Source organism: Rattus norvegicus, chromosome 6 (genome assembly GCF_036323735.1).
Source record: "Rattus norvegicus strain BN/NHsdMcwi chromosome 6, GRCr8, whole genome shotgun sequence".
Classification (NCBI taxonomy): domain Eukaryota; kingdom Metazoa; phylum Chordata; class Mammalia; order Rodentia; family Muridae; genus Rattus; species Rattus norvegicus.
In genome coordinates, this window is record NC_086024.1 from 39,737,810 (window position 1) to 39,752,275 (window position 14,466).

Here is a 14,466-nt window from a genome sequence, read left to right on the forward strand (position 1 = left end):
TGAACTAAACTACAGTAAACATTGGAATGCGTGTTTGTAGTTGTTGAGCTTTTAGAGTGTTCCTAACGGGACACAGTAATTGTATAATTTGTGGAGTGCAGTGTGACATCTCAATTCATGTACATAGATGCAGCTAGTATGCAAAGATTACAGCAGGGGTTGGCTTTCCCACAATGGTAGGTATTTATCTTCCTGATGGAAACATTCACAATCATGTTTTCATTTTCAAATATATTTTTAGAACTTGAACTAAACAGATTGATTTTTATCCTATTAGACTGCCTTGAATGTTTTCTTGGCAGACTCTATTTCCGGCTGATTTTGTGCTAGTTTGGCACTCTTCTAACCAGTGCTTCTGAGTGCAGAGGGTTCACTAGCCCACAAGACATGAGCTGTCCCTGCCTCTGAGGTTTCCGTGGGACTTCTTTGGGTATCTCTGTCACTGTTTCTTTCCCACCTCAGGTTCAGGTAGTCTCCAGAGAGCGTATACTGGTTAGTACTCTGCCCTCATACATCCTCCACGGTTGTCCTGCTTCTCTAGTGCTCTGTTCTCTAGACTTTCCCCTTAAATACATTTGCTTTGCTCTTTGGTGAGTAGTCATGTTGAGGGTACTTACAGCGACCAATTAGTTTTTTTCCTGTTTTTCAGAGATCATTTTTACTGGAACTGCCTTTGCTATTTGGTGTCCAGTCAAAGTAGTTTGTCTGGGTTTTGAATAGGATTAGAAAAATTAGATACAGTTCCTGTTATTATTTACTACTAAACAGAAGTAGTATATAGTCTCTGTAAAAGGACTGTGTGTGTATGTGTGTGTTACGTCTTAGTTTCTTTTCCTGTTGCTATGATTAATACTCTGAGAAAAGCACCTTAAGAGAGAACGGGTTTATTTCTGCTCACAGTTCAAAGCAGCAGGAATTCAAAGCAGCTGGTTGTGTTTTATTCACAGTAAAGAAGCAGAGTGAAGTGTGAACTCATGCTGCTCTCTTCACTTCTTAGGCAGTGCCAGGATCCTGTACCCAAGGAGTGCTGATGCCTGCTTTTAATTAGCCCAGGACAGATAATCTGTCACAGGCATGCTTGGGCCTATTTTCCAGATTATTTTCGATTGTTGAGTTGACAACATGGTGTATTACTTAATAGACCCTTTAACACTGATAGGTTTTTCTACAGTGTTTACTCAGTTATAGAACAAGAATAGCCAATGTGTTAGAATCATTTCTCTCTCTAGCCTTTGTATTTTAGAACAATTTATGATAGAAGGCCTGTGAATGGAAGCAGCCAATAAATATATTGGAGTACTGAAGGTCTTTAGTAGGGGGTTCTGGAACCTAATTACCAGTACTGTAGCAGCAAAAGAAACTAAAAAAATCCAGACTTCCATATCCTCTAGTATGGGAAGGGATAGTGTGGTTTAGGACAGGAAACAGTGGAGAAATATTCATGCTTACTTTACTCATTAATGAGTAAAGGTGATAAAAAATATTTGTTATTTCTTATTCACCCAGACCTTACTCTGAATACTGTGCCTTCAGTAAAAGGGACCAGGGTTCCATGGAGAGAAGTGAGTGGCTAGTAGCAAATCTGTGTGGGGAAGATGTAGATAAGTCTCTTGTGGCTCGCTGGATCCATCCTCCCTTCCCCCCAGCTCCAACCACGCCCGCACAGTGAAGACAGAAAGACTTAGGAGATGGCTGTTTAGTTTCAATGGAGGACCCAAGGGCTAGGGCTTGAGGTGCATATTTTACATATCAAAGCAGACCTGGCCTCCAGATTTTCCCAGCATCCCTACTCGGCATACTCTGCTCCCAACCCTGAACTTTCCAGCCGACAGGTTGGGCTGCCTTTCCCCAGGAAGCTCTTCCCTGTGTAATGCAGACATTTTGGTCTCCTCACCTGCTCCTCTTTACTCTCTGAGTGCATGTCCCCTTTCCTCTTCCTTCTCTCCCTCCCCATGGTAACTTCCCTGCTTAGGTCCTTGGGGCTAGTGAACACACCCTTGAGCAGCTTCCCAGTAAACCTGGATTTTATCCAATCTGGCTTGAATCGGCTCTTTGACCTGTAGAGCAACAATTTATCAATAACTTAAAGGGCTTTCATTGGCAAAATCTGGGATAGTCTGAGGGGCACAGTAAAGATAAGAACTGAAGTCTCAGTCAGTAAAGCACTTGCTATGCAAGCATGAGGACCCAAGTTTGAGCACCTATTTTGTGCCCTGTATAAAAGCTGGGCACAGAAGAGTCAGGCACCATAGTGTATATTTATAATTTTGTTCATGGGGAGGCACTGTGGGGCTAATAAAAGAGCTAGCTAAGTAGACAAGCCCCAGAGTAATGAAAGACTGTGTCAAAAATAAGGTTGACAGAGCTAGAGAGCTGGCTCAGCAGTTAAGGGTTCTGATTGTTCTTCTGGAGTTCAATTCCCAACGCCCTCATGGCAGCTTTTAAGCATCTATAACTCAAGTCACAGGACCTATTGTCCTCTTCTGGACTCTGTAGATACTGCATATATGTGGCGCACAAACACGCAGGCACAGTAGCCATAAACATAAAAGTCTAGACACATGTACACAAGAAAGCCAAGGTGGACAGCTCCAAAGAATGACAGGTGAGGTTTTCTGGCACATATATGTGTGCGCATGTACATACACGCAAAAACTTAGGGGAAAGGTAACTAAGGCAGCAGAAAGTTTCTTTATAATGTGGTCCAGTGTCATCTGACTAGAGAAGGCATGATGGAACTTTGTTGTTACCCTCACCTTTTTTTCCGTTATGAACTTGGGGAAACTGGCACATAAATGAGATGTATATGCACCTTCATGTCTCTAAAGCTTAATTCCTTAGGGAGACAATTTGTTTTACACATGAGAGTAATGATGCCTTTTATTTGGGTGACTAATATATTTATATTGGATGACTGTCATAATGGGGCATATTAAATGTGAAATGATACTTTATTCATTTTATTATTTTCATATACAATTAACGAACTTGTTAAAATCCAGATACAAATAAATGTTAAAAACATGGAGGAAATCACCTTAATCACCTATTTTATAGCACGTTGAATACTGTTCTATGTTATAATGTGCCAAATTATTTTTTGAAGGTGTCTGACACTACGATGCAAGTTATACTTTGACAACTTATTATCTCAGCGTGCTTATTGTGGAAAAATGAATTTTGACCACAAGAATGAAACTCTTAGTATATCAGTAAGTATCTTGACTCTACATCTTCATTATTAGTTGTTTGTTTTCTTTTCCTGAACACTGATTGGCCTTATCCTATTACCTGTTGGAAACAGGAACTTATTTCTAAGGTAAAGATGGTCTTTCCTAGTATGTTTAACCTTAGGCTGCTGCTTATAAAGGGAGTAGCCTAGGGTTTCTTTACAGAGACAATCACATTGATTTCTTAGGATGCTAAGGACAGTTTTATTTTCATTATAACAAGTGTTTACTTTGTCAATCCTCTCCGATTGTTTAAAGTTTTTGCCTAGCACCATGTAGGACATTGTAGAGAATCCATTGTCTATAATCTGGGAAGCCATGAAATTTGTACCTCATAATTTAATTATTTGTTGTATTCACCTTTGTAGATTCTGTGGTTGTGGAAATGTGTACAAAATGTACAGTGTGGCGGTATGGATTAAAAGTTGTATAGGGGGGGCTGGAGAGATGGCTCAGTGGTTAGGAGCACTGACTGCTCTTCCAGAGGTCCTGAGTTCAAATCCCAGCAACCACATGGTGGCTCACAACCATCTGTAATGGGATCTGATGCCCTCTTCTGGTGTGTCTGAAGACAGCTACAGTGTACTTATATATAATAAATGAATAAATCTTTAAAAAAAAAGTTGTATAGGAAGGTAAACAGTTAACTGCTTTAAATAGTTGCTCCTGGTACCATAATTGCATCCTTCCATTCTAATATTCACAGTAAGTATAGATGTTTGGACTGCCATTGACATTTAGAATCTCTATATTTAAGCAAATTAGGAAGATAATTTTACTTTTCTTTGCTTAAATTTCCACTGGTTACCATCTCTCCACTCAGCCTTTATTTTTGAGATCCAGTCATTTAAAGATTCAGATTTGAGGGCGCTGGGAGGAATTAGGCCCGTGGTTGGGAGGTAGGTGGTATGTCATATAATCCACTGCTTCTACTGCACAAGTATAAGAAATCCAAAGAAATCACAAACACCTTAGTTCAAAAACATGGCAAGTTGTGGAAGCAATGGCCACGAGATGTATTGGAATTCCAGGGAGTGAGTGGGAGAGTCTGTCCAGAGGAAGCTAACACTGTGTGCGGACGGTCTTACTGAGCTTGGAGTGTTGGTGCTTATGAGGGATACTGAGACAAGACAGCGGCACTCGGGGAGTGCTTAGGCACATGACTAGTGTTTCAGTTCATTCTTGAGGGATGGAGTTTATGTGGTTAGCCACAGGAACTAATACAGATACAGATGAAGTCACCTGAGTCTGCTGGTCCAGCTTCCTCCCGGATTAACTGTCGGTTAGCCCTGAGTGTGTATATGTCATCCTCATCGAATGGAAACTTGCTCCCCTTGGTGGGCTGTTTTATTTTCTTGTGTCTGTTCATAGACACATCATCAAGCATAAGGCTAGGAGTTAAGCATGTTATCCGTGCTTACTTATTACTGTACCAGTAATTCTAGTCAAAATCAAGGAACAAAAGAATTGGGTTATAAAGGAAGTAAAATTCCTTACATTTATAGTTAGCATGTTCATCTGTGTAGAAAACCCGGTGACATCTACAAAACTAGCAGTTATAATTGGTTAAAAGTAGCTAGCAGGGTTACAGGCACAGTCACCGTTCAAAAATGAATTGTATGTTTATATATTACTAACATGTTCAAAAACTATAACAGCATTAAGATGTAAAACACAGACATCTGACAAAAATGTCTAAGGTTATTCTCTGAAAAGCTAAAAGTAGTAAGAGATTAATGAAGACCTAAGTGAGAAATTCATGGTTTTCATGGCTCAAAAGACCCTGCAGGGCCTGGGGAGAAGTTCCATCTAGTAAATTGTTTCCTGTGCAAGCATTAGAGCTCAAGTTTGGGTCTCCAGCATTACATAAAAAGCCAACCACTAAACACTAGTCCCGGTGCTTCGGAGACATAATGAGATGAATTCATGGAGCTAACAAATCTGAGTGAGTGGGCTCTACATTTAATAAGAGATCCTGTCTCAAAGAAATAAAGGAGGCTAAGACAAAGGAACCACGTCTGACGTGTATCCACAGCACACACATGTCCATATACAAGCATGTATACGTACAGCACACACAAATCAACATGTCAAAATTTCAGTCCTCCCAAAATCGACCTGTAGATTGAGCACCATATTTGTGTGGTTTGTTTTGTAAAATGTGGTATGATGCAGTGGGAGGGGATGCCTTAGCTGGCCCATACACACGCTCGCACGCACGCACGCACGCACGCACGTACGTATACCCAAGTACTAGCCATAGGATGAATGAAATTTATTTGGGCATTGAGAAGGCAGTGTGGGAAAGAAAGGTGACAGGAATAGAAAGAGGGAAGAGCAAGAAGGGAAGAGGCTGGCAGGACCACATGGAGAGAGATGGGTGGTGGGGTGGGAAACAGAGAGGGAGAGAAGCAGGGAGCAAACAGTCCTTCTATAGCAAGCCAGGCCTGTACCTGGCTGTTGCTAGGTAACTGTTGGGACGGAGCCTAGAAGAAATGCTAACATTTTGCATCAAAATAGCAACAGTCTTTTTTGTAGAAATTGGCAACCTGGTCCACATATGTATATAGAAATGCAAAAATTGTATATAAAATGCTAAAATTGTTAATAATAACTATGAAAAGGAAGAGCAGTATTTGAAGACTTCCATTACCTTAAGGCTGAGGTCACAAATAATAAGTTTCTGTTATATCCAGATTCATGGATGCCAAGCAGAGATTTCAAAGGTTCACAAGGAAAACTTAAAAGACGATGGATGTGTTTTGTATTTTGAATTGCTGTTTTGTATATAAATACATTTTCTAAAAGCTAAATCGCACATTTTAAATATGTGCAGGTTATTTTATCTTTACAAAATTAAAGAGGTTTTGCTGCATTTATTTGAGATTGCATGCTACAGTGTAAGGCTGCAGCTCCAAGAACAACTTACAGGAATTTTTTCTTTCCCTCTACCATGGGAGTTTATAAGTGTGTATAAGATTATGAGTCAGTCTATTAAAAGGAGACTCTAAATATCTTACCATAAAATACAGATCCTAAGTAAGAACGTAGAGCAAAGGCATGTCATGCAGTTAGTTAAGCACACTTACAAACTGCCACTAATAACAAAATCAGGTTCATCCCGACCACTAGAGACCAAAAGGAGTGTTTCATGATATTAAAAAGTTAATTTTTTCTTTCTTTTTTTTTTCCGGAGCTGAGGACTGAACCCAGGGCCTTGCCCTTGCTAGGCAAGCGCTCTACCACTGAGCTAAATCTCCAACCCCAAAAAAGTTAATTTTTTCAAATGCTGATTTTGTATATTCATAAAAGTACAGAAAAATTGAGGAAAATAAAGGACAAAATAGTTAAATATAGGTGGGAATTTTAGTACCTTTCTCAGTAATTAATGGAAAAATCAGGCTAAAAGTCAGTAAAGCTATACAAGCCTTACAGTATTCACCAAATTGACCCAGTAGCAGAAATGTAGAACGCTGGAGAATTGTAGTTTTGTGATGCATATAGAACATTTGCCAGCATAGACCATAATCTTCACTCAAAATTTTCAATAAATTTCAAAGAATTAAAGTTATACAATAATATATTTCAAAATTAAATGAAATTAGAAATAACAAAACCCTAAAGTTCTCCAAGTTTAAAAGTTATACAGCATATTTTTAAATGATTAAGGAATCAAAATAAGCAACCTGGGAAGTTGAAGATAATTTCCAGCAACAATAAAAAAAAAAAACACAGCAAAACTTGAAGGAGACAATGTAAATACTTATTAGAAGGGAATTTGTAGCTCTCTGTACATATTTAAGGAGGAAAGGTAGGTCCAATATTGATGATGTATCTTGGGAAGATAGGAGAGGATAACTGTGAATTAGGCACAGAGATCTCAAGACACTGAGAGCAGGAGATGAAGTAAGAAAGCACATGGCCAGCGGCTACAACACTGGAGAGAGCAGAGCAGACTGAACCTGGCCCTCTCAAGCAGTGGTACTATTACAACCTATGAGTAAGGGGTGGTTATTCGTGAATTACTCAACTCAAATTACTGAGTATCCTTTTGGTAAAACAAAACAGAAAGTGACTTTGATCCTTTATCCACACTTAGTATAAAATGTGATTAAAGCTGATAAAAGCAAGATTTAGAACGGTAGACTTCTGGGTGAATGGTAAAGAAACCATAGTAGATAAGCATATGGAATGATATCAGCAGTAACAAGAATGAAATCCTGTTGTCTGCATTGAAATGGATAAAACTAAAAGATGCTGTATTAAATAAGCCACACATAGAAAGTCAGATAGCACATATTCCTGGGAAGTGCTAATGTGAACAGAATTAGGGAGGGGAGAGGAAGAGGTAACAAGTACCAGAACATTTGATGGGATTCATAAGTCCCAGTGCTCCACAGCAGCTGGCCACTGTGGGTCACAGGAACTAGTAGACGTTTTAAGAAAAACTAGCCAAGAGGTAAATGCCCAAAAGTTCCACACACAAGTAAGAGGATAGAAATGCTACTTATTCCGACTTGACCAGTATATACTTCAAAATGTGTGGAAACAAAACATGTTATTCTCCATTAACAAGTGCATTCTTACCTAAATAAAAACTAAAAGTATTTAAATGAAGATTTTCAAAATAGAACACAAAAAGCAACACTAATAAGGTATACTATTGTGTAATTATTGTGTAATTGTATTTATTGTATAGTACAGTAAAAGAACTGATCTAGAACTTTTTGAGGATAATGAAAGAAAAAAGATTGAACCTGATTTAAAATCACCAAAAATTTAGATTAAATGGATTTAACCAATGGAAGATAAGCACATGGACAGTAGTTAGGATTGTCAGTCATCAGAGATTTTACGAATGTGTTAGCTACTGTCCTGATGACTAAAATGAGCAGGACTGGAAACTGGCTGGTAAGGACATGGATCAGAACTATTACATTGCTGCTGGGAGGAAAATTACATTAATTTGAAAACCTGTCTACTTTCAGGTCTAAATTCAAGGAAAGATGAATGCTTATGTCTTCATAAGATATCCTTCCCACCGGATATGCAGTGTACATTTAAATTCAAAATTTGTATGCCTCTTACAGGGTTAAAATGAATATATGCTCATTTGAGAGCAGCATATGTTTGACATAAAAGCTATCCTTTTCACCTTGTCAAGATATATTTGTTAGATTTAGTATGTCTGCATTCTTGTCAAAATAGAATGCCTGCTTATATTGCATTATATTATTGTCTCAGGAAATTATGCAGAAGAAATGCTTTTAATATCATTAATGGATTTTTTTTTTTTACTGTTCCCATGGAGGTTTTTAAAAATTGCCTACCTATTTATGTTTTACATCCTGACCACAGTTTCCCTCCCCTCCTCTCCTCCCAGGTCCCCCTACCTCCTTAAGTGTCTTTTAATTCATTTCCATTATTCTTGGGTAAGCGTCTTCAAGAGGGTTTGTGTTTTGACAATCTGTAATTATTAACGCACTGTAACCACTAGATGTCACTGTAATTCTAGTAATGAAAAATTATCTCAAGTACTTGAAATGTTTAATACAACAGCTTCAGAAGAACTAGTTTAAAATCTTTATTTTAGTAAATAGTGTTTGGTTAAATATTGGATTTATTGTCATAACTTTGGTATTTTGGTATATTAGGTTCCATTAAAATGATGAAAAGTGCTCCATTTGATTTCCTTTTTTAAATATTTATTTTATATGTATGGGCTTTGGGTCTGTATTCCGTGTGTGCACCAAGTGCATGTCTAGTGCCTAAGAAGGCCAGAAGAAGGTATGAGATCCCTGGAACTGGACTTCTAGATGGGTGCGAGCCACCGTGCAGATGCTGGAAATGAGACTGGGTCCTCGGTGAAGCATCTTAATTGAGACATCTCTCCAGCAGCACAGTTTGATTCTTTTAAAGTGAAACAAAAGTTGGACAACTATTGAAGTATAGAATATTTTGAATGTATTTTTATACTGCTAAATGATCTTAGGTTTACCCCTTCTCTCTCTCTCTCTCTCTCTGTAAACTATAAACTTACTCCTTGTGATCACCCTTAAAGGTTCAGCCCGGAGAGGGAAACAAAGCCTCCTTCAATGACATGCGTGCTTTGTCCGGCGGCGAGCGCTCTTTTTCCACAGTGTGCTTCATTCTTTCCCTGTGGTCCATTGCTGAATCACCTTTCAGATGCCTGGATGAGTTTGATGTCTACATGGTATTGTTAAAAATTTTAAGTTCTATAACTTTTATTTGGTTGGAACAGTTGAAAGAAACCGTCTTCCTTTTGCTTCCCCACATCAGTTTGTGATGTCAGTGCATGGCAGAGCCTGTTGTTCCGTTCTGTCGGTGATTACTGCGTGCCCTCCTTCAGCTTTCCTCTCCACCATGTACACCTAGTGTCTGCCTGCCGGGCTCTCCTTCACCCCTTCCCTAGCTTATATTCATGAAAACTCAGGGCTCTTGCTGACTGACGCCTTTGGTTATGGTCACACTTTCCAAAAAAAGAAAAGAAGGGAGGAAGGAAGGAAGGGAGGGAGGAAGGAAGGAAGGAAGGAAGGAAGGAAGGAAGGAAGGAAGGAAGGAAGGAAGGAAGGGAGCAAAAGTGACAAAGACGCAAGAGCCCTTGCCTTTAAAGGTTAAACAATGAAAGTTTTGAGACCAAGGGCGGCCACAAGTACTCCAGTGGCTTAGACATGTCCTCCGGCGTCTCAGTGTTTCTATGTAGAGAGGATTCACTACCTCATTGGATTACAGTGAGGCACAGGTGACAGTCTGTGTCTAACATGTGCCATTACTATTTTACACTGTACAGCATTCATTTATCAGACACTGCTCATGCTTGGTCTTTATTTATTGGAGAACTTGGTACTGTCCCCCGTTCTCTTGGGATGTGTTGTTTTATTGCCTCTGTACTCTTTCTGGATTTCCTTTTACCAGTCTGCCTTTCTACCTCTAGTTCTGATGTCACTGAGTGGTTGACATTTTCTGTTTGCTTTTTACTACATTGTCATTTTCTTGATCACTTATTTATAGCAGTGATATAGCGTACATCCCTCCATACAAGCTTATAGACTTACCTAATGGAGGTCTCCTGTTCTGATCTTATTTGCAGTCTAGACCTGTGCCCCACTACTTGTTCCACCATGCAGTAAACAGCCAGCATTCTGAGCTCAGTATGTCTAAGCCTGAGTGGATCTTCCTCTCAGATCATCTTCCTTTTCTAGTGTTTTACTTGTTAATGACACACCATCATCACCATCCTAGTCACTGAGCTTTAAAACCATACACATCTGATTAACTCTTCCCTTTTATTTACAAGCTGCCTAGCCTTGTCTCTTCCTTTTCTCAATACTCTACCTTTTCCTCCCTTCTCCCTGTGGTGGCTCCGGTCCCTCTGTCCCTTTACCTCCAGCTGTGATAACCTCCCCCTAGACTCTCAGACCTGTGTCCTGCTGTTCCTGCAGCCCATCCCCCATGTGTTTTATGAGCGTGTTGATTTATACAAATAGACCTGATTGAGGTCACCCTTTTAAAACCCCTAGGTAGTTATGTGCAAAGTATTAAATTTTATAAGATAGCATTGAGATCCATCTTGAATGCTGGAGTATCTGCCAAAAAATTTTAGTTATGCTAAACTGTTAGTAACTTTCTAAGTACCATACCTCTGTCTAGTGTTCTTCTTGTGCCTTATCTATTGAACTGTGCTTATCTTTCCATGATGCCTTTTTTGTGATGCCTTGTGACTGCTACACTTCCTAAATTCTGAGAAACTTGATGAATTTGGAACCAGGCAAATTTTATGTTTTTATCCTGAATAATTAACTATTCTTATACTTAAAGATTCACTATGTAATAGTTGTGTCATTGGTGTAGTTTCGTAGTACTTTAATCATTACTTGTCTCTGAGAGAGGAGACCATAGAAATGAATTGGGAGAGTGTTTATTCAGTTAATTTCCCTTTATAGTTACTGATGTTATTTTTTCATAGATTAACTTCTTGGCATCATATGTAACAAATAAAACTCTAAAGATTTGTTTTAGCCAAGAATGCTGCTTTTATAGAAATAATTGGTGCAAAACCAATCCTAACTTTTATCTTTGTTCTTCAGGATATGGTTAATAGGAGAATTGCGATGGACATGATCCTTAAGATGGCAGATTCCCAACGTTTTAGACAGTTTATCTTGCTTACCCCTCAAAGCATGAGGTAACTTCTTAAAACTTTCTGTGAACACACAACACGCGCACCCACCCACCCACACAAATTTATTGTGTATTTATTGTGATCATGTGTAGAAGTGACCTACATAACTTAACCCTCGGGACACATACACAGCCCCAAAGCCACACCTCCCGGATGGAGGTGTTTGATTCTGCAGGCAGATCTGTGAGCCCTGCCACCCAGTATGCCACCCCGAAAACAGCCAGTATGCTGCGTTCAGAGAGTCTGATACTCAGTGGGTCTTCCTTTCAAAGCATTTGCCTTTTTCTGATTGTATATGTAACAAAGGGAAAGAAATCTATATAGGATCTATACATGTACCACACACACACAAGAATCTCAGATAGTTAAAACAGTTCTGAGTGGAAGTGGCTTGGGACCCGTGTGGTTTTCATTTTTGCATGCAGCAGTGACCAGGCTATGGGTGGGCAGTGGTCACTCTGTCTTCTTGTTCAGCAGGGTTAATGTCTTCTACGTTCCCAGATGCTTAAACTTTGGTTCAAGTCATTGGCCCTTCTTTAAGACACATGTGGTCTACAATGTAATTTCGACTTGCTCGTATTTTTAATTTGCTCCTCTGTAGTTTTCTTGACCAACTAATATGAAGTGGTTTTAGTAAATTCTGTGTGAGACAAAGGAACAGTTTGGGATCCCTTACTCTTTGTCCTTGGCTACTTAACCCTAACTGGTCTCAGACTCTGCTCGGCCCTGCTCTCCGTCCTTTACCATGGCAGCTTCATCCTCTGTTCTGAAGGAGCCCAGGATCCGCTGCCTGTTTGATTTGGACATCTAGGCAACTCCAGACAAGATCAAGGGCTGTTCTACATAGCTGACATATAAAACCACGTTTCCTTTTCATCCAGATTGAAAACAGATAGGATGTAGAGAGAAGTTTGTTTGTTTGTTTTGGTGGGTGGCGTTTTTGTTTTAATTTTTAATTGCTCATATTGTTGGGAATTGAACCTAGGGTGAGTGAACTACAGAACTGAACCAGTTGAGTGTTAAATGGGTAAAAACTTGTTGGAAAACTGAGTGATTACTTTTGATTCTTCTAGCTCACTTCCTTCAAGTAAACTGATTCGAATTCTTCGAATGTCTGACCCTGAAAGAGGGCAAACCACCTTGCCCTTCCGACCTGTGACTCAAGAAGAAGATGACAGTGCAAGCTGACAGCTTAGTGCCTTGCCCTCGTACTGAAAGATTGTGAGGGGAATAATCTGGACTGGTGGATGAAGTAAAGTGGGATGAGAGGTACTCTGAAATAAAGAAGCTCCTTTAATATGACCTATCAAAAGTGTAAATAAGCCTAGAAAACCAGCTGCTGCCAAGAGTTTAAAATTATGATTGCTTTTCCTTGTGAAAATCAGTTTCATAATACTGGTTTTAAATCTTTTTCTGTTTGTTTGCTTTGGAGTTTCTGTATTTCGTTTGTTGTTTTTACCATCTACTTTTATAAATTTTTTCAGGAGTAAAATTTTGTACATAATGCACATGTACATATCTGTTCAGTTTGGGTTCATTTCTATAGTATTTTGTAAGAATTTAAATAAAAGTCTGAGCACCTGATGTTTAGTTTTGCGTTTCCAGGTTGTTACAGCCTAGTTTTAAAACTTAGCAAATGTCTGTGGAAAGAGCAGTCTCAGTATGGGACAGGGGGATGCAGTGAAGGAGAACTGGTTAGGCCGGACGCACTGATGTTTACATGTAGAGGTCTGCATAAGGCTGCTGGTACTGCAGAATCTCTACTTACCATTGTTTTTAACCCTGGGGTACAACCATAGATTTGGATACAGTTTTTAATCACTATACTTAATCAGTTATAAGATGGTCTTCACTAGACACTTTTATGCAGCCCTGAAGCACTGCCAGTTGTGACAAGTACTTTCTTTCTCCTTTGTCCTTTAACTATTCTCCATTCAAGAAAGAACGGGCCATGGCTGTGACACACTTTCCACTTTGACCTGTAGCAGTGACCAAGTTGTAAAAGCCCTCAGCTTTTGGTGGTGTACCACTAGGGTTTTAGATGCAAGATTTCAAGTTCTAGACCTGCCTGGGCTATAGAGTGAATTCAAGGCCAGCCTGGACAGCTTAGACCCTGTCTCAAAATGAAAGAGAAATCGAGGCCTGAAAATACAGCCTAGTGGTAGAGCAGGGCTGAAAAAGCCAGAGGATAAGTGCCTGCGGTCAGAGCCAGTAGCTGCGTGAGGCAAAATCTACACCTCATGACCTCATGGGAGATGGTATAAGTCACACCCTGAATTTAGAGATATTAAAATGTTTCTGTAATGATCAGTTTACAGTAAAATTTGGTATTTGTGATTTTTTTTTTTTTTTAAAGAAAACAGTGTATTTGTGCCTGTGTTGTTTCATACTAGGTTTAGGGCTAACCTTTAAATTTTGACTAGCAGCAAGAAGCATCCCTTTATTACCAGCAATAAATTAGAATACATATTTATGAACTTGAAAAGAAAGTATTTTAAGAAAAGTACTATTTTTCAAAGCAAGTATAATTCTATAATTATTAATTAAAACTGAGTTTTGTTTTGGTGGGGGAAGAGAATGTATTCTTAGAATACAATAGTTGCCAAAAATCCAAAAGCATTCTAGTCTAAGAACATAGAAAGAAGAAAACTAATGTTTTAAACTTTCCCCACCAACAATAAGCAGTATAACTCATTTGTATCAGAACTATTTTAACATACATACATTTTTTTCAAATAAATAAAAATGAAGTGAGACCAGTGCATTAATTTTAATTAGCTCAGGAGTTTCGATGTTTTGAGGTTTTGTGGTAGTTTTAAATGTGCTTCTACAGAATGAGAAACGCAGCCCTCAGATCCTGAGCGTCTCCTGCTGAAGACACTACATTGATTTGGCCTCAGAAAGCTTTGGTTTCAATCATAAGTGAAGTCTTCATCTAGTGTTCTAAGGAGTAATAACATCCATTGGAAAACAAGAAAAAACTATTGTTCTTTTAAAGTATGTGTAACTTCCAAAAATAAAACTTAAACTGTA

General features: G+C 38.9%; 1 protein-coding gene across 6 annotated transcripts in view; it reads left to right on the forward strand.

Annotated features, from left to right (window-relative positions):
- Smc6 (structural maintenance of chromosomes 6) overlaps positions 1-14,466 on the forward strand; it is a 54,466-nt gene extending 40,000 nt beyond the window's left edge. For 5 of the 6 annotated variants that reach the window (XM_039112188.2, XM_006239898.5, XM_039112189.2 and 2 more), the window contains 4 exons: positions 3,107-3,212; positions 9,292-9,444; positions 11,339-11,436; positions 12,507-14,466. In XM_039112188.2, coding sequence (XP_038968116.1) covers positions 3,107-3,212; positions 9,292-9,444; positions 11,339-11,436; positions 12,507-12,621 — 472 coding nt within the window. In that variant the 3' untranslated portion in view covers positions 12,622-14,466. The remainder of the gene's footprint in view (positions 1-3,106; positions 3,213-9,291; positions 9,445-11,338; positions 11,437-12,506) is intronic. The other variant, NM_001108014.1, reaches the window with a different exon arrangement.